At 38.9% G+C, this 20900-nt stretch overlaps 1 protein-coding gene across 9 annotated transcripts in view; it reads left to right on the top strand.

Moving 5' to 3' along the window:
* Positions 1-20900, top strand: part of DGKI (diacylglycerol kinase iota) — a 470612-nt gene that overhangs the window by 217963 nt on the left and 231749 nt on the right. For all 9 annotated transcript variants that reach the window (XM_063708791.1, XM_055347199.2, XM_031013291.3 and 6 more), the window contains 4 exons: positions 5036-5107; positions 8637-8753; positions 18945-19019; positions 19505-19603. In XM_063708791.1, coding sequence (XP_063564861.1) covers positions 8661-8753; positions 18945-19019; positions 19505-19603 — 267 coding nt within the window. In that variant the 5' untranslated portion in view covers positions 5036-5107; positions 8637-8660. The remainder of the gene's footprint in view (positions 1-5035; positions 5108-8636; positions 8754-18944; positions 19020-19504; positions 19604-20900) is intronic.

Below are 20900 nucleotides of genomic sequence, written 5' to 3'. Positions count from 1 at the left end.
AATCACAGAGTCAGTTGAACTTCAGTCAGGGCATCTGTCAGTACCATATTAGCAGATTTGGGCCAACATTTAAAAATGAGTAATTTGGAATCTGGTTCATTTTGGCATGCTGAGAGCCTGGCCAGAGTCTTCCTATAGCAGGTGGTTTAATGGGAACTTGGTCCATGAAGGCTCTGATGTGCTCTATTTATGTCTCTGTGTTAGATGATAAGCCCGAAGCTATGGTTGCTGTGAGTCTGCCAGACAAGAATCTAAAACAAAGCACAGAGTTGATTACCACCAGGCTCATTGCCAAGGGCCCTGCCACAATACTGCATAAGTGTAGTGCCCAGTGCCCCAATTGTGATTGGCCTTATTGTTTGTTTCTAGTATCGGTCTGGCTGTGAGTACCACAGTGTATTGTATCTATTCTCTCCCAGAAACCAGAGGGCTAATATTTAGTAGCGAGGTGGGGCTAGATACACTCACCCTATATCATTGAGTAGAGCATCACTTAGTCACATATTAGACACCAGAAAGCTTTCTCGGCGAGATGGTGGAAGAGATTCTTGTTCATAGATCTTGGCAATAAAAGCACTCCTTAGCTTTATATAAACTTACACATTAAATACATAAGTAGGTAAAGTGTTATAAAGAGTTTTAAATGCATGGCCTCATTTGATGCTTATAACCACTTAGTGTTATAGGAGAGGTTTGTATTATTATTCCCATTTTCTCATGAAAGAGGAAGTTAGAAGAGTTAAGTGATTTGCCTAAGATCACTCAGCCAACAAGAAGATCCAAGAATGATTCTGAGCTTTGCCGTCTCTCCTCAGCTTTTGTTTCATGCACAGCCATCTGATATCTAAGTGGAGAGGATGGTGGCCTGGTGATTGCATTTAAGACTTAATAATGATACATTTAAAACTGTAATATTTAGCAGACCTCTAGTTGTGGCTACTACTGCTGTCTTGCCACAAATTCTACTGTATTGATTTTTATCCATGCCGCATTTTAATATTGTGGACTTAAAAATGAACATCGGAATCCTACCATCTTTGCAGTGGCTGTAGGGGTTAGTTTTTTTGCCTGGAAGGATGCTGTGAGGAAACATTTTCAGGTGGCTTGGGTAAGGCTTATAATGTCTGGATAGCATGAAGTTTGTAATTAGATCATGACAGAATAGCAGCAACTTTTTGTTCAATTAATCAGAAAATATCATGGCATGCCTATGATGTTCAAAGAACTATGCCAGGTTGCTAAGAACTAGACAAGGACTGACTGCCTTCAAAGAACTTACAGTTCCATTGGAGAGATAATACATGTGCACACAAAATAACCAGCCACATAGGGCAGCTATTTATAATGGCAAGGGTAGGTACGAGGCAAGGCAAGCCTGTACAAGGAGAGGTCACAGTGAGTTGAGGTTATTTTGGAAGACTCTTGTAGATTTTTTTAGTGGAAGCAAAATTTAGATACTGTATATGAAATGGGGGTAGGTTTCTAGATGGTATGTTGGGAGTGAAGAAACAGCCAAAAATAAATAAATAAATAGAACTATAAAAGAATAAAACATATTGTGGATATGAGTAGACCTGTCTCACTACGGACAGGAATTTATAATGCAAAGGAGTGGAAGATAGATGTCAGAAAATTGGTGGGAAGATTATGGATGGCCCTGAATACCTGCATGAAGAGCTTATTCTGTTAATCTGTAAGGAAAGAAGTGTCATTCAAGTATTTTGAACGGGAGGCAGAAACTTAGAAAGCATCATTTCACCTGGTGGCAGTGCCCAGGATAGAGTGAGGAATAAAGGGAGAAACAGACTATCAGTGGAGGGACAAGTTAGAAAATGGAGCAAAAATCCGGATGGGAGGTGACCCTCAGCAGAGCGTGATACCGGACTGGACAGAGGCACTCGGGTCTCACCCCGGCTTCTGCTGCTCTTTTCTTTCTCACACAGTAGCCACAAAGTGTCGCTGTAGCCTTTTTTTGCTCCCTGAAAAATGGCTTGGGGGATGATGAGGAACTTTTCAAATGGCTGCAATGTGAAGTCATTTCTGCAGTTTTGGTGCCATCTTATTTCATATTGAACAGTTTAGCATCATCTTTGAAAAGACCTGCATACCTAACCCTTTGGCCCACTAGACTCTGTGTCCTCTTGTAAGCTGTTCTGTTTAGGCAGTTGCAACTCTCAGGTGTTGGGGACTGTGGGGGCTGTTGCTGGCCCTGTAGTAGTAAACACATGGACATCAAAATTCAGCACTTAAGTCCGTGTGTATGTGTGTGTGTCAGAAGCACTTTTTTTTTTCTTGGGAAAAGATACTGTCATTGACAGAAGAAGAAATAGCAGGAGTCCTTATCTGAGAGGAGAGGAACATATCAGGGGTCCTCAAGACCACCCCAGGTTCAGTGATTCACTAGGAGGACACACAGGACTCAGTGTGTAGTGCTAATATCTATAGTTTATTACAGCACAAGAATGCAAAGTAAAATCAACAAAGGGAAGGGCTCATGGCACAAAGTCTGGAGGAGGCCAGGCACAAGCTTCCAAGAGTCCTCTCCCAGGAGAGTCACACAGGATGTGCCTAATTCCTCCAGCAAAGTACTGTGAAACACATGTGGAAGGAATACTGGACTCAGTGTCCACGGTTTTTATTGAGGCCTTTTCACATAAGCACTTTTCACATAATCACATAAGAGTTGCAACTGCCTAAACAGAACAGCTTACAAGAGGACACAGAGTCTAGTGGGCCGAAGTGTTAGGTATGCAGGTCTCTGCATTGCACATAATAAAATTCCAGACTTCCAGAAGGACAAAACCTACATTGGTGCAAAAAGTTTCTTTTCTTTTTTTTTTTTTAATTTTAATATAGAGACAAGGTCGTACTGTGTTGCCTAGGCTGGTCACAAACTCCAGAGCTCAAGCAATCTGCCTACCTCAGCATCCCAAAGTCCTGGAATTACAGGCGTGAGCCACCATGCCCAGTCTGCGCAAACAGTTTAGGCCCAATGAGACTCTCTTAACTGTGCTGTCAATTGGAGAAACCCTCCTGCAATCCGAGTTCCCAGATGCCAACCAAGGGCCAACCTTGCAAGCAGTCTTTCTTTATTTTTTTTAAAATTTTTTATTTTATTATTTTTTTTGAGATGGAGTCTTGCTCTATTCCCCAGGCTAGGGGGCAGTAGCACGATTTTGGCTCACTGCCACTTCCGACTCTTGGATTCAAGAAATTCTCCTGACTCAGCCTCCCGAGTAGCTGGGATTACAGGCGCCTGCCACCAAGCCCAGCTGACTTTTCTATTTTTAGTACAGACGGGGTTTCCCCATGTTGGTCAGGCTGCTCTTGAACTCCTGACCTCAGGCAATCTGCCTGCCTCAGCCTCCCAAAGTGCTGGGATTACAGGCGTGAGCCACCACACTCAGCTGCAAGCAGCCTTTTTAAGGAGTCTGATTTGCTATGTTAACTCTTTTCTGCACAGGGAGTGAAAATACCGCTTAGGTTTTTGAGAAGGAGGTATTGATGGATACTTTCAAAACCCAGGAGAGTCTGACGTTAAGGTCATGTCTCTGGAAGTGGTAGTTCAGGTTGGAGCAAAAGTAGTGAAACCAGTCCTGGTTGTCTGTCCACATATAGAAGACTGGAGAGGTAGAAGAGAACTTGGATGGTGTGTTAGGAAATCAAGAGAGGAGAGAAGGCCAGGCGAGATGGCTCATGCCTATAATCCTAGCACTTTGGGAGGCCGAGGCGAGCAGATCATGAGGTCAGGAGATTGAGACCATCCTGGCTAACACGGTGAAACCCCGTCTCTACTAAAAAAATACAAAAAATTAGCCAGGCGTGGTGGCGGGCGCCTGTAGTCCCAGCTACTCGGGAGGCTGAGGCAGGAGAATGGTGTGAACCCGGGAGGCGGAGCTTGCAGTGAGACGAAATTGGGCCACCGCACTCCAGCCTGGGCGACAGACCAAGACCCCGTCTCAAAAAAAAAAAAAAAAAAAAAAACAAAAACGAGAGAAGTTCAAAAGGAGGAAATGCTCGGTAGTATATAAAGTACTGCAGATGGGCAGGGATTATGGGCGCCGAAAAATGCCATTGGGACATAATTTAATAATGTGGTAATTGATTTTCAACTTAAAATTATCTGTACACATTAAGCCAGACTTACTTAGCCAGTGCCTTGAATAGCTTTCCTGCCTATCACATCTTTCTGTTTTCTTTTGATCACCTTACAAAAGCTCTGTTTTAACATTTTTTATTGTGGCTTTGAATGTTTTGTTTGGGTTTAGATTTCACAGGCAGAGGGAAATGGATGAGCTTTAGGAAGGCTAAAAAAATTCTTTGTGCAATACTACATACTTCTCTCTGGCCATTATTTAGGGACAGCAGCAGCCGAAAATCACCTCTTCTGTTCTGGATGGAAAAGTAATTCAGTTTGTTCCTTTAAGAGGATTAGGTTTACCATTTCATTGATTTCATCGTTGCTTCCTGGTAAAGAATAAAAATTAAAAGCTGCTTGTTTTGAGTGGAGACATCTCAAGGGGCTTATGAAAGTGTCTGAATTTACTACTACACCCTTGGACTTCTCCCAGACCCGGAGTTCCAGTTATTGTCTCTCTGATATTTCATTTCTTTTTTTTTTCTGGGTTCTCGGATGCTAAAGTTGTATAGAGCCTCTGAGATGAATGATTATTGTTAGACAAGACCATGTGAACCAATAATGGCTTTTCCTTTGGTTATAATAAAAACATATCAGAACAACATTTATTTTTTCAAAAAGCTCTTTTTGTGTGGCTGACTTTGAGTAGTAGGTGGTCTAGGAAATACCAGCACCTCCTCTCTCTCTCGCTTGAAATGCTTCAGGATTAGAAAATCATTGCAGGCAGAAAGTGGAGAGTGTGGTGCTCAATGTGGCCTTTGCAATTCTACTTACCTCCAGTGGTGGGTGACAGTCCTGGCCTTCTGGCCTTATTCACGTCATTGCACTTCAGGAGGGCAAATGTGCGCTGTAACTGAGGTGGTTTTAAATTATCTGTCTCTTGTCCTAATATCCCAGGGCTTCCAGCAAAAGTTCTCCTTCCACAGTAAAGAGATTGTGGCTATCAGCTGTTCCTGGTGCAAGCAGGCGGTAAGTTTGGGATGAAATAAAGCAATGTGGGCTCATGTTTTGTCGAAATACACTTGTGTCATTATTTGAGTTTCTCCCTGGAAGTAGAAGGCATTCCTAATTTAATGTATTGCTTTTCTCATATAGCATCCTTGGAGGAAGAAAGACAGACTGAAACTATAGAACAATAGCATAGATGAGCTGGGATACACTAGAGAGATAAATTAACTTCTATATTTTATGTACATTAAAGCTTGGGGTCAAAGACTAGAAAATCCTCCCCTAATTCTAACACTGGGTCTAGAGTTGAGGACTTCTCACACCTAGACCACATTTTCCCTCCAGTGCCTCAGTATTGTTGAGAACTCCTCCTATGGTATGAAGGTACAACATTAGAAGCAAAGCAACGTATGACCTAAGAGGTCCCTCCAACATAGGTGGACAGGAATCCTGGCTCTTCTGGTTTTAATGTTTAATGTGCATGACTTTTTATTTTGGGGCTAAGTGTGAGGATAAGAAGAGTGGTTCTTGTATGCTTTTTTAGGTTTAGATGTTGTCTGTACACTCATTGAAATGTAGCTCTTTCTTACATTTGAACATATATACTCATTAGGATCTGATGGTAATGTCCCTATTTATTTTTCTTTAATCTACCTTTTTTCCCACTTAATTTAGAGCATAATTCCTCGGTCTGTACCAGATGCTACATTTTCTTATTTGTTTGTACATGTGTACCTGTGTACCTGTTCTTTCTTTTACCACATAACATATAGTCTAACCTAGGTGTTGGCAGACTACAGCTCATAGGCCAAGTCTGGCTGCCATCTATTTTTGTAAATAAAATTTCATGGGAATGCAGCCATGCCCAGTTATTTATACATTGTCTGTGGCTGTTTTTTTCATTTATGTATTGTCTATAGGCACTTTCATGCTACAATGGCAAGGATGAGTAATTGCAACAGAGGTGGATGATCCCATAAGCCTAAAATATTTATTCCCTGTGCCTTTATAGAAAAAGTTTGCTGATGCCTGCTGTAATTTCTCAATCTCCCTATTCTTTTGAATAAGTTGGAATATATAACCCCTTCATTGCACAGGGGACCTGCAAAGAAAAGGCTGTGGTGTCTTGGTGAGGTTAAAGGTTTGCAGAAAACTCCTGCCACTACACACATCACACTGAACTAGCCACACAGGCCATGGGGCTGGAACAGATGCATTTAGTTGGAACATATGAAATGGACATTTTGTGGGTCAAAACCATTTACAGTTTGGCACTTCCATGTAGTTCAACTTAATAATATCTCTAGCCCCTACATGTCAGAAGAACCTGCTGTCGCTAGATAGAGACTCGGTGGTCTGGAAAGCTCAGTGTCGCTGCATCACAATCCTGTGACATTTTTTATTCCTGGCATTTTCATTTACTTTCAGTTAGTTGTTACACAAATAATCATTTAACATCTGTTCAAGAACGTGTGCACAAGTGTAAGGCCATCCTAGTTATTGAATGAAGCTCTGTACCAGCAAGGCAATATCTCCATTTGTGGTCCTGGGGTCCCCAGTGCTGCTATCTTTGCTCCTGGTTCTTCTAATCTGGTGAGACCCCACTGGTGGGGCAGCCTTCTGGGCAGCGGTGTGCTCAGATCGGCTGCATCTGCTCCTGCCCTGTGCAGCTACCAGGCTGTGGTGAGATGGTCTATCCAGATTCAATTAATTTGGAAACTCAATCCCACTTTACAATGAACATGTGTGCTCTCTTTCTGTTAATCTGTAGTCCAACTGAATCACTACAAAGGACAACTTTCACCTGACCATTGTGGTAGAGCTTTGGTCAGTTCCACTTATCTTTGAGTTTCCCAGTTTCCCACCTTGTAGAAGGTGATTTTTGTAAGGACGATAGGTACAAAAGATTTGAACACAAATTACAGCGGTTGATATGTTTTCACAGTCCAGGTGAACCCCTTCTAGGATATTTGATGTCAGACAAGCAAATAAATATGTAACCCTTTATGGTACAGGAGAAAGAATATGGGGTTTGGGACCTGGATTTCCAGGGTTGGGGTTTTGATTCCATCATTTAAAAACTGTGCAATCTTGGATGTACCTCTGAGTCTCTAGAGTGGAGATTACTTAAGTATTCATTGAGAGACTTGACATAGGCAGTCTCTGCGATCCCTAATGTTTTAGAAATGCAGTGGTCATACATTTGAGGGTTTATTTGAATTGCCAAGAAAAAAAAAGCAATTTTTAAAGAAGGTATTCAAATGTTAATAATATTTATCTGGTATATTTGTTTGCAGATCACCAATAACTGGTGGCAGGCAGAATTATTAATTATTTTACCAGTATTTTATACACAATTGCTTGATTAATAATTAGCCACTGGATCACAGCAGATCTTGAAGACATGTAGAAATGAAAACAAAAACCTCTCTAATATTATGTAATGTAATTAGGGTGGGCATATTTGCCAGTTTTTTTGGAGACAGTCCTAATTTGTGTTTGTGTTTTCAACATAATTATTATCAGTGATACTTTTTACTTTTAACATTGTTCCAGTTAAAATGATAAATTATATAGTTACGTGAAGTATAATCTAAGAAGAAACTGAGGTTAAATTTTTAAAATCACTGTGATTAAAATTTAAGGCCTATAATTATTGCATAATGTTGATTTTAGTTTTCTTTTTCAGAAAAATAAATGTTATTACACATCACTATCACTTTATAGTCACACAAAAGATGGTTGAAAACTTGACTGGCCTAAGGTCACCAGTCTGAGTGTCACTGTTGGGGTATACAGTTAAGACCCTAATACTTTGGTATTGTTATGATCGTTAGCCTACATTTACTTCCTTTCAAAAGCAAAAATCACTTTAGACTTGCCAAGAGTAATAGGGTCATTGAAATTTTTTTTAGCAGTCCCAGACAAACCCAACAGAAGCAATCTCTTTGTACTTTGTTACTTCTGGGATTTTCAGCTCTGTAGAAGAGACATCATGCTTCTTTTCTGCCTTCTCTAAACTGGAAAGACAACCTGGGAGGATTTATATCTATGATAGGAAAAGGAAAGGCAGGTGGTAGGCATTGCCTTTCTGCCTGTTCATTTCCTTCTTAACCTTATCTTAGATCAACCAAGTCCATGGCCAGCACAGGTCAAGGGAAGTGTATGTGAACATTTTGTGCAAAATCAGGATTAATAGAACCCTCCAAGACTCTAAAACTTTTAAGTAAATATTCCATGCAACAATTAGAAAGTTTTAGCAGGCTTCATCCTGCTAGACTGATTTCTTGTTATCAATGTTATAAGTTTGTAAACCGGAATAAATTTGAAGTCTGGTCTCCTAAGCTCCTGAGGCTGGCTGGGTGGTGATGAGGAAAGCATGTCCTCAGTCCTCAGTGTGTGCCCATGTGTGCATGTGTGCATGCATATGTATTTTTGTGCATGTAATGAGTGTGTGTGTGTGTGTGTGTGTGCGTGTACATATTTATCCCTTCTTGCTGCAGCATTACTCTTTGACCAGAATTGTTTACTGGCTTATTTTTCTCTTCAGTTTCACAATAAGGTGACCTGCTTCATGCTGCATCACATTGAAGAACCCTGCTCCCTGGGGGCTCATGCTGCTGTTATTGTCCCGCCCACTTGGATCATTAAGGTGAAGAAACCTCAGGTAACTGCCAGGACTCTCGTGCTGCTGGGCCAGTGCAGAGAAAAATGAACTGCTGCTTCGTGCTTTTCTCCCCAGACTAGTCTTTGGGTTCCTATGACCTCAGTTCACTCATCCCCAAGGCCCTGTGCTTAGCTTCCGCAGTTCATCCCATTGGCCCATCTCTTTCCCATGTTGGGCTCTCTCATGGAACCAGCCTCCCCATCCTAATGAATTCAAAGTTCTAGAGCAGGAATGTTGCCTCCTCATTCATGTGCTAATGATATTCTCTTTGATAGGTGCTCTTCCAAGTTTCATTGAGTACTAGTGGTGGGTATAGCTGATGCTTATACAACTCTGTTCTCTTCCAGCCTGGGCATTCCCAGAGGGTCAGTGTGAGGGCAAACTGTGCAGGCTTCATGGTTTGGTTAAGATTCCTGCCACTTCCAACCTGGAAGGCAGACCATGAATCATGACCTTCCTGAATACACAGGCCTGCTTAGAGAGCGACATTTTTTTTTTCTTAAGACAAAGTAGAATTTATTCTCTTAATATCTAATCTCATTCTGTGTTCTCCCCAGTGCACTTCCTGTCCTTGTGAGTATCCACCTCAGTATTCAGGGAAACCTTAGTGGTTTCTTGACAAGGTCGTAATCTTTGAAATAAAATGTTTCTGCCTTTGTACTATACATCCTTGACAGTTAGCTTCAAGTTATGGGATGGCAGATTTTTAATGCTATGGGAAGAGAGACTATACCTCCCTTAGGGTGCAGGTACTGTAGGAAGACTTATCAAATGCAATACCTTTAAATGATATGGTGGTCCTACTTCCTGTGGTCTCCAGACTCATCATGTGATTCATTCTCATTGACTCAGGTTTATTTAAAAACTGGTGGATCAGGGATACTGTTTTGCTTTCTGTATTTTATATAAAGTTTAGACTCTGTCGATGAGTAATGTTTACGAATAAAATTATAGTCTATGGAAGCCCTTGGGATATTTTTTTCCAGAGGCAAGTATAGTGTCTACATATTAAAAAATGAGGAGCCTAGTGCTTCATTTTATATTTTAGAACCAAATGCCAAGATATGTTAAATGAGTTACCCAAGGTGATAAAACAAATTATATATAGTATTACTATTTGAAATTCAAGTGTACTGAATTCCAGTTTTTATTTTTAAATCTCTTTAACATTTCTACTTTAAAATTTTTTTTTCTAAAATTTGGTAATCTCTCCAAGGCTTTACATTAAACATTCATTCAGTTAAATCCACATCTTTCCATTGAAAACCTCGATTGTATCAGGAAGGCTAGTAGGCATTGCGATAAAATACGTGATCCTTACTCTTAAGAGTCTTGTTATGAAGTGGGGGGCGCTTCATGAAGAAGATGGGTTTTGTTCTGCTTTGTAAAAATGGGTGAGATTTAGGTCTGTGGAGTAGAGAGAGAGTAGCAGGCAGGAGAATGGCACACAGGCACGAGTGCTGTGTCCAAAATTATATCCGTGGAACTGTGAGTCTAGTTTGACCGAAGTGCAGGGTTTATGCAGAGGGTGTGTGGGAGATGAACATACAATTGCTCAGGCCTGACTGTGGAGGAATTTTTTTTTTTTTTTTATAACTGTGAACTTTATCCTGAAGTAGCAGCAGAGTTCCTTTTAAGCAAAGGAATGATAGAGTAAAAAAAAAAAAAAAAAAAAATATATATATAGTATTTTAGAAAGAAACAAGTAGCAAGAGTGTGTAAAATAGCCTAGTGGTATGGGAATTTGGGAGTCCGCAGACACACTAGTTAGGAAAATCAGGAGATAATACCAGTTTGTAGGGAAATTGCAAAGTTTACTCTTCTAAACCTTAAGAAACCCTTTTTGTTATGGAAATTTTCAAGCAAATGAAGAAAGAGAAAGATTATAATGAATCCTCTAGCCATCAACTTTTCTGCCATTCTTTTTCATGTGTCTCCTGCTACTTCATATTTTCATTTTATGAATTACCTTTTTCTTTTGAGATTCACATGCAGCTGTGAGAAGCAATACAGAGGAATCACTTGCACCCTTCCAAAATTTCCCCTCATGGTAACATTTTGCAGTATTACAGTACAAAATCACAACCAGGATATTGACCTTGATTCAGTCAAGATACAGAACATTGCATCCCCATGAGCATCCCTGGTGTTCCCTTGTCAGGAGTCATATCCATTTCCTCCTGGCCTCACCCCATCTACCCCATCTTCCTGGAAGTGGAATCCCCCTACTTTTTCTTTAACTAGAGTATTTTAAAACAAACATTAGACAGCATACCACTTAGTCTGTAAACACTTCATTATGCTTCTGTAAAAGAGCATTAAAAAAACCCAAATGCCATTATCTCAGTCATGTTAATAATCCCTTAAAATTTTTTCCTATTGCCTAAAATATATCTTTTTTTACTGGTTTTCAAGTCAGGATCCAAAGTTCACAACTGCCTTTTGTTGACGTAGTTCTTAAGCTTCCCTTAGTATAGAGCAATACCGCCTGTTATTTGTCAGGCCACTTACCCGTTGATGACATTGGGTCACTTTACCCATAGGATTTCCCATATTTTGATTTTGGCTGATTCTTACCATGTTTCCAAATTATTTCTCTTATTGCCCATATTTCTTGTAAACTAATATTTAGACACAGAGACTCAATTATATTTAGGTTTAATTTTTTTTTTTTTTTTTTTGGTAAAAGGGATACACTGGCAGTACATTGCCATCACAGGAAGAGGATATCAGCCATTTCACTCTCAGTGATGCTAAGATCAATCAGTGGGTTCAGGAACTGTCATCCTAATCTGTCTATCATAAAGTTCACCATCAGCTTGTCATCTATTGTTATCTATCAAAGAGTTTTGCCAAAGTCTATTATTGCATTAGGGGTTGCCAAGGAGTCGTTTTCCAATTTTCACTCTTTTTAGCTATGATTTTTAGAAAAGAGACCTTTCCTTCATCCCAACAAATACACAACAAACGTTTGAGTATTTGCCTTTATTTGTAAGTTTTCAGAATAATAAGCTGATGCCTTAGCAACCCTTATAGGATGTAGTAGTGGTTGTTTTTTTGGAGAGTATCATTATGAAATTACTTAATTATGTTTTTATGTATTATGTATTTTTCAACACGTTGTCATCATTCTTCTTCTTATGTTTATATTGTTTCATCTCCAACCATTGGAACCTCTTCCACATGGTGTCTGTCTCCATTTGTTATGAGCCATGAGGTTTTGAGAGCTTCGTTGGTTTTAGGAACAATACCATGTCCCAGGATCATTTAATGCATTTCCTGTCCATACCTGGAATCAGAGTCTTGGTTCTTTCTCTAGAGTCTTGGTTACTTTTAATGGGTTATGGGATTTATAGCTCACGGTCTGGATGCACAGTCCAAATTCATTATTCAACATGTGCCTTTTTATTACCATCTATGATTCAGGACAATGTAGTAATAATAATAGTAAGAAGAGCTAACATTTATATGTGTTAGGAAAGTTTTCAGTATTTTAAATTCAGTATCTTATTTTATCATCATAGTATCCTATGAGGAGGTATCCTGTTATTCTTACTCTATATCTGAGGATTGTGAGGCACAGAGAAGTCAAATAAATTACCCAGGATCATATAGTTATTAAATAGTTTGAGATGGGACTTGGACCCAGGAATTTTGATTCCAAAAAACAAGCTCTTATTGGTATGCCACACTGCCTCACTGTCTTTCTTTAGCCAGCCTTGCTGAATCAGATGTTTTAAAAATTTTAGTAGTCTTTTCTTTAGTGGGCTTCAAAGCCATCAAGTAAGTTAACCAATGAACCATAGTCTATTTAAAAGCTGATGTATGGTGAGCTTGTGGGGACAATGCAGCAGTGGTTAAGAGCTTTCTGACTTTTGAGCCAATACCACCTGGGCCCGTAATAACCTTGCTGTAGCCACGTAACTAATTTGTGTAATACCGAACAATTAAACTCTTCTATTGAAACTCTTCGACACCAATGTTAAATTCTATAGACATAAAAAAACCATGAGGAAGAAAACAAGGAGAAAAGTCATTGTGTCTGTGATCTGTTCATAGATGACAGTAAAAACTATAGTTTGTAGTGTGTGGATCATGGGTGGCAAGTTTTAGCCATGATTTGGAGGTCAATGTATTAGAGAATTCATTTAAGACATTGGGAAGTGACTAACGGAAAATTTGGAATGTAGGTGGAGAATAGCAGAGTCAAATGTTTTTCCAAATTTGAGGATATACACACACACATAGACACACACACACACACGTACACATACATACATATACACATATATGTATATGTTTCTATATTCTATCATACTGCTTCAAAATAAATAATAGAGAAGATGTTCTTAATTGAATTCAGTTCATGTTTATTTAACTACATTCAGAGATGCTATTGTATACAGTAGGAGGTCCAAAGATGAATCCACCGTGATCCATTTCCACAAAGAGTATGCTCAATAGTGGGGAATATAGCTAGAACTATTTAAGTCACTGGGCAGAGTGTTTGTGGATTTTGAAAAATTCAGCTGTGTGTAAATCCTTAATAAAAGAGTGCCTCCTACTATCTCGGAAGGTTTGCTTTTTTGGTCAGTATGCATCTTTGGGAGAAACACACAAAGGATGGTGAGAGGAAGGGGCCAGACAGGTTGGTTGAATCAGCCATGGTCAGCATCCAAGGTGGCCTATCTATCCAAGATGGAGAGTGGTCAGTGCTACCTAAGATGTATAAACACAGTGTGAATATGAAGCAGTATGGAGCATTTTCGGTCGTGGGGATCAGGGTAAGCTAAATAGAAAATATGCCATTTGTGGTAGGCCTTAAAGGATGTAGGCAGTGTCAGTGAAACAAGGGCTGAGAAGGACAGTGAAAGTTGATAGAACTTACTGAGAACAGTTAAGATGGATCTTTAAATAAAGTCAGCTTTATTTGGGATATTTGTGTCTAAACAAATGATTCTAGAGAGGAGGAGTAAAGGAAATCTATTTGAGTGTATCATGCTCAGGAGACATGGTTTATAAAGAGTTGGAATTAAACCGCGTATTTCATTTTTACTCCACGAGCAACTGTGGAATTGGCAGCTCTGTGAAACCTTGATGCTAAAGGGAGTGAGGGCTGCTTGGGTAATTTGCTAGGTTTCATCACCTCATTATTTAGAGAGATGAAGAAGTTATTTTGTAGAAATAAAAAGGTAATGGAAGATAGATGATTTTAAATAATTCAAATGAAAACCCCAAATTTAAGAATCAAGCCTGGGTCTGTTGATATATTTGAAGTCCAAGTTATATTTAAAGTTACAAATGTCAGTGTTTTTCTTTCGGACTGAAAATATTACTAGACAATATTTTGATTGGACAGGCAAGTTAAAGATGTTCAAATACCAGTGCATATACTTGGAGCTGAGGGATTGAGACTTACGTGAATTTTCTGTGGGGTCAGGTTGTAGAAGACCACAGTTGAGAAAGCTTTTACAAAACTTATGTATCATGAGATGACATCATTTGAAAAAATATTTTGTACTTGGTCCCCTAAATTTTCCAAACTGTCACTTTTTTGTAACTTTCTCATGAAGCTCACTGGGCTGCTCCTATCTTCTAAAAAGAATATAAAATGGATCCTCCATTCTCTTTCCTTAATATAGCCTGTTGTGACTTCATAGTACTGAGTGGGAACAAGCTGGTTTCTTTGAAAGAATGATAGTGCTCAATCTTTTATTGTTTAGTTTGTAGTAACATGAGTAATATATAAATATGCTCCCTGTAAAAATTAAACATCTCAGATAAGAGAGTCTCCTTTCACCAGCATTTAAAATGATAAGCATCTCCACTGTCTCTTCCTATGATATATGCAGAGTTTTTACTGTGCATTTACATGCATGGAAATGCACCCACAGAAGAAATACAGAACCACTTCTAGTGTAAGGGTGTGTGTTTTTAATAAATAATTCTTCACATAATGCTTTAAAACTTGCCTTTCTTAGTGAAAAAAGATTCTTGGGGAAAAGTCTATTATTATATGTAGACTTAACTCATTTTTTAAATTGCTGTATGTATCCCATGCTGTGGATATATCCCAGTTTATTGATCCATCTGCCTACTGGTGGATATTTATATTGTTTCTAATGTTCTACTTATAAATAATGCTGCATTCATTTCTTCATAGCCCTGTATGAGCTTTCTTCATAATAGTCCCCCTTTTTTTGGTTTATCTCTTCTGATTAGATAATCTTCTTAAAATACTGGGAACCCATGAAATGTAATAGCTAATTTTGTGCAACGACCAATAATATCCTGTAAATTAGCCTCAAAATTGCCTGAACCATTTCCTTTGGTGAATTCTAAAGCTTCATTAGTACTTGTGATTTAGTCAAATAGGCCTGGTTGGAGCTGTTGGGACCCTGTCTGTAACTTTTGGAATACGTTTTCTTTATCCTTCTGCCTGCCCATCCTCAGAGCAGCCTTTGTTCCCTGGTACAATGGGAGCCCAGCAAAGTAAGAATGCGCTTTAATAGACTAAGTCCATTACTCTCTCTCCTACTGTCTACCAGAGTTTTGTCCAGTATATGATGGGGGGGAGACTTTATTTGGGATGACAAAGAAGAGAGAACAGATCTCTTCTCTTGGGATCTGTTATTATAACCAGTCATTTGTGGTCTTATAACCTGGAAAAATCCCTGAAGATTAATAAGAGGTAGTTAAGTTTCAGTCACAGTTGAGTGATTTACCCATAACTATTTCTTAATAGCCCAGCAAGGAGTCATAAGCATGATCAGGATTTTATTGATAGGATTATTTCTGTGGCAAGGTAAAATTATCCTGGTTTGAAGTACAGGAAAACAAAAAGCCTTTTTATTTAGGTCTTTAGCAAAAGAGCAGGCACAGAATGTCTAGGGGGCGACTGCTGTTGGAATCAGAGGAATGCAAAAATCCAAGTGAGGGTACAGCATTTCACTGTGTTTTTAGTGTTGATCTTGCAAAGCGAATGCTTTTATCACTGAGTTAGCTGCCCTTGATATAATAGAGATGATTTGTTTTGGAACATAGGACAAGTGTTACAGGTTTCTTGCATATATCACCAACAATTCTACACAGTAACTTCTTGACATAATTTTAACATTCTCGAAAAGCGTGCTCTTTTGTTTAACTCTCTCAACAACACTGACCCAGGCAGGATAAGCGATCCTGTAGATTATCAAGAGTAGGTGATTTATTTCATCATGGTCAAAACATATGCAAAATCTGCCTTCACACCCATCTGTTCCTAGAGGTAGAGATAGATACATATTTATATAAAATAGAGATATGTATTTATACAAAAATAGAAGGGAGCCATGGGATTTTGAGGTATGCTGTGAAATTCCCACTATTTATCTTTTGTGTTTGACTATCCGTAGGGCTGTAAGCTTACTCAGAGCTCACATAGATGCGTCCAGGTACTGTAAGTCAACCACTGTGCTTGGTCTCTGCCCTGTTCTTGTTCTGTGAAGTGAAGAAGGCCTCAGATGCATTTGGTTTGGTGAGGCTAGAAGCACTTGTATTTGCTACCTCTGTGTTACAAAAAAAAAAAAAAAAAAAGCCCATTTTGTGTGTCTCTTCCCTATAAGAATTAAGTTCTTTGCCTGCTCTGTTTTCAGACATCAAGCCTTACTTTAATGTGTTTTTCTAACTCTGTGCTCCCCATATGTGCTTGATCATCAGAATCACCTGAAATACTGTGAGTTCTATGATCAGACAAGTTTAGGAAACAATCTTAGCCTGATGCGTTAGATATGTCTCTTGGAGTTTAATTGCTGACATCCTGTCAAGGACCCAGGTCCATAGCATGTTCCTGCAAGCACTTGGTGTCTGGCATTGCTCTTGGCAGTAAATGAATTAAAACTACAAAAAAGTTAGGAGGCAAGCATTCACTTCCCAAGGATGCTTTCCCAAATCAGGAGAGGCTCAGTAAATGCTGTGAATTATAGGAATATTTGTTCATTATTTCAACAATGATTTGAGTGTACACTATGTGCCAGGAATTTGTGCTCGGTGCTGGGGACACACAGCTGAGAATGAGGCATTATTTAGAATGAGCTAACATTTACTGAAGTGCTCATGGTGGGATGAATACCCAGCTAACTGCTTCACGTACCTTTGCTGGTTATAACTTCATAACTGTCCCGTGAGGTGGGTAGTGTCACCATCATTTTAAAATTAAGAAACTGTTATTTCAGAAGTTTGACTGACTTGGCCAAGGTCACTGATCTCATAACAGGGAGATTCAGAGTCCATACCAGACATATATTCCTGTCTCTGTTCATCTTCTGCTTAACACAATCTATGTGTCTCCTCACTTTCCTCTTTCTACTGCCATCACTCTGTGATAGAGTTGCCTGGTAAACTTTTAAAAAGTATCCTTGCCTGGGCTTTACCCCAAACAGATGAAAGAATAGTTGATGGGGCCCGGGCACGAGCATTTTTCAAAACTCTCTGGGTGATGCCAATGTGTAGAGATGGTTGAGAAGCATTTAGAGCATTGTTAATTGACACCAAATACATACTGTTCCTGCCAGCCTCGTGGTTTCTAGCATTCTTCTTAGATCATTTGGCTGATTAAATGATTAATGATTCCAAATCACTTTTCTTCCCTTTTAAACAAACAGAAATCTATCAAAATATAACAAATACTTTCATAATGCAAAATATTCCTCGGTGAGGGACATGATAAAAGACCCATTTAACTGAGAATTTAGAAACTCGAAGATCTATTTTCAGGGGGAAGTATAGTCAACAGTGAGTGATGAGGAATGACCTGGGGTCTAGAGCACCCATGAGCTCCTCGATCTCTCTTTTCCTGGTGTGACTCTGAGATCCTGAGATCTTTTAATCTGATGGGAAAGAAAACCTTGGGACAGATGGTAGTTCTTGAAAATTTCCCTCATCCCCGATGAACACAGGTCATATATCAACTTATTTTTTTCCCCAAATCCAAGTCAAAGTAAAATAAAAGCTAAATAGGAGCTTACTAATTTGGATGACTTAGTATATGTACTTTATACTAAAGATTATTTTGAATGCTCAAAGAAAAAAGAATACATTAAAAAGTAGAAGAATAGACATTTGCATTTCTTGAGGCTGTTTGACAACTTTACTCAAACAATGCATGCATATATACTTATATAAACTTTTAATTTAAGAATTCTGTGTTTCTTGCTGCCAACACTTTGTTAAACATCTATTATATGGTCAGTAATATCTTGCCTTTTAAACATAGCAGTCTAATTAATCATTAACTCTCCACTAATTAAATCTGTTTTTATCTTGTCTTCAATCAGTGGGTTGTGACTGATCCCTATGACAGGTTCTTCTCAAAGCATCTATATCAAATATTAAGAGAAAATGGTTAGTTGAAGTAATCACAATATTGTGGCCTATAAAATTTCTAGAAAGAGAAAGACAAGGAAAGTAAATTTGGGGGTCACTGTATTTCAACAAGTTTGAGGCACTTTTATAAGAAGAAAAAAATCAAGGCTACCAGGGGAGGGAAAACTTTTTAAACCATTAGGTCTTTAGACAGAGAAAGAAAGAACAATGACTTCCATCCCACTGTCATAGTGATTTAAGGTGAGTATTATCTTTGCATTTTACATGTCAGACAACTGATAGGACAGTTGGATCATAAATTTCGAGTAGAGTCAAGAGTCATTTTATGACTATTACTAGAAAAGATCATTACCAAAAGAGTAAACTAAGAAAAAAAAAAACAAAAAAGAAAAATAAAAACATGAAAAATGGCCTCCTTTTTTACATTTCCACATAGGTGATCTCCATACGAGGAGATGAACTTGAACTTGGTTGGGCGGGAGACGAACCTGGTTGGGCGGGAGACTGGAGCCCCTCAGAGAATTTGGGATTCTTCCATTTTTACTGGGAGGGTTGGCAGGTATAACATGTGTTGTTATGTGAGTCCATGAGAGCCTCTGGGGTTCTTACTCCCTGCCTCTCCGTGTGGTGGAGAGTCAGTCGCTTACTCTGAAGCACTCGACTGATTTCTGTCTGTGGCTTACCCATGAACAGTGGCTTGGAAGTGTGAAAGCATGAGAAGCATGCAGTGGAACAGCATGCGCTGCCGTCATCTTCTACTTGGTTCTGCATGGGAAAGCTCCTGGGCTGGCTGCCTCTGAGCTCAGGCATTTCTCTCTCTCCCTACAGAACTCCCTGAAGGCTTCAAATCGGAAGAAGAAGAGAACAAGCTTTAAAAGAAAAGCCAGTAAAAGAGGGATGGAAGTAAGTGTTTCAGAGTTTTATTCTGAGGAATTTCCACTTTCTTTCCATAGTCTACTCTGTCCTATGAGATCTGGTCCAAGTTGATTTTTCTGATCTATCTTCTACTACTGCTTTCTCCTCACTACACTCTAACCACAATAGGATTCTTTCTGTTCTTTTAAAAAACAAACACTCAAAACTAACCTCTGCGCTTGCCTGGAAATGTTATCCCCAAGATGATGATGATGAAGATCAAAGCTAATATTTCTGGAATATTTGGAGTTTACGGAGTAAAATAAAAAGCCTGGCTTAATTCTCTGGAGCAAATGATAACTTGAGATACTTTCTTCCAAGCCTTACATGGAAGTCGTGTTAAGAGTCAGCCCTGGGAAACAAAATGTATTATTGGGGTGGTAGTGGTGGTGGTGGTTTTCCACCTCCCTTGCCTTGGGGTTGCCTTTCAAGCCATGGATGTGTATCCTAACAGTGCTGATTGCTTCTTTCAGCAGGAAAACAAAGGTCGCCCTTTTGTGATAAAACCCATCTCTTCTCCTCTCATGAAACCCTTGCTTGTATTTGTGAATCCCAAGAGTGGAGGCAACCAGGTGAGTAATTTTTCATGATTTTCAACTTAGAAGTTTTGATAATTTCTTGACGACACAACTCTCACTGCCAATTAAAATAGTACCACTAGGATCCCAAGCTTTGGAAGACACCGGTTTCTCAGGAACAAGGTTATTGTTTCTCTGACAGCTTTACACATTACAGGGCTGGGCAAAACCTAGATGTTCTATAATTTATCTGTCTGCTTCCATATAAGACTATAACAGAGGCACTTAAGAAACCTAACTACTGACTTTTTCCTTACAGATTTTCAAGAAAGGATATTCTAGAAGTTCTCTTAGTTCGTATGTTTCAGGATTCCTCAATTCTTATAGTTAGGAGGCCCTTTATCAACTTCTTTTTATTTCTTTCTATTGCAATTTAGATACAACTACTTTCGTCCCTATCCTCAGAGAAGAAAAAAGGATGATTCATGAGCCATGATAATCCCTACCAAATACCACCAACATTATAGAAAATATCAACTTCTTAAGGTTTCACTTGGTCCTAGCCCAAATCCAATAGTACAGATACTTATCTCATTTGAGAATAAAGAAATTGACTTAGAAAAGTTAAGTCTAAAGGCATGCCTAAAGTGACACTGCTCTATAAAGGACAGAATTTGTTCTTGAATCCTGGTCTTTGTCTCTTCATCCAATTATCTTCCCACTCTCTGAGGCTTCTTATCAATACTCTTCTATGGGCTTTGATTTTCTGTTATTTTCTTCTGAGTTTGGATGAGAAAATATTTTCTTTATCCACGAAGTATATATTTTACATTTTGAGACAAGATTCCTTCAAGTTTTACAATAAACAACTGGAGATTTGAAACCCTTTAGTCATCCCATATAAGGAAGGTAAGTTGTATAAATAGGATTGACCCACTGGTCCAAGATGATGTTCTTATTACTAAAGACAATGGGCATTGTCCAGAATGTATTAATTACAATCAAACTTCTCTTATGGGAGCTTATGATTTAAATGAAATATTATTCTTCCTTTCATCTCTGCCTTCAAAATTCTCAAAAACTTGATATGGTAAAAATGTGTATTAACATTTTGGAGAACAAGGAAAAGAAATTTGTGTTAGCAAAGAAACCATTTGTTTTCAAGTCCTGAATTTTTGAGTTGCTGAGAGATCTTCATGGAGTAATGATGGCAATTCTAAGACATCATTAGATGAGAACCTAGACATGGGTTTCCTTGAAATGAGGTTTAATTTTCCCTGAACAATACCCACTCTCTTGGGCTAGTATCCCTATGTTCTATCAAAGGTTAGAGATGCAGCTGGGAACCCTG

The sequence above is a fragment of the Gorilla gorilla genome, chromosome 6 (assembly GCF_029281585.2).
Source record: "Gorilla gorilla gorilla isolate KB3781 chromosome 6, NHGRI_mGorGor1-v2.1_pri, whole genome shotgun sequence".
Classification (NCBI taxonomy): Eukaryota; Metazoa; Chordata; class Mammalia; order Primates; family Hominidae; genus Gorilla; species Gorilla gorilla.
Note: the sequence above shows the minus strand (reverse complement) of the source record. Positions and strands in the feature narration are given on the sequence as shown.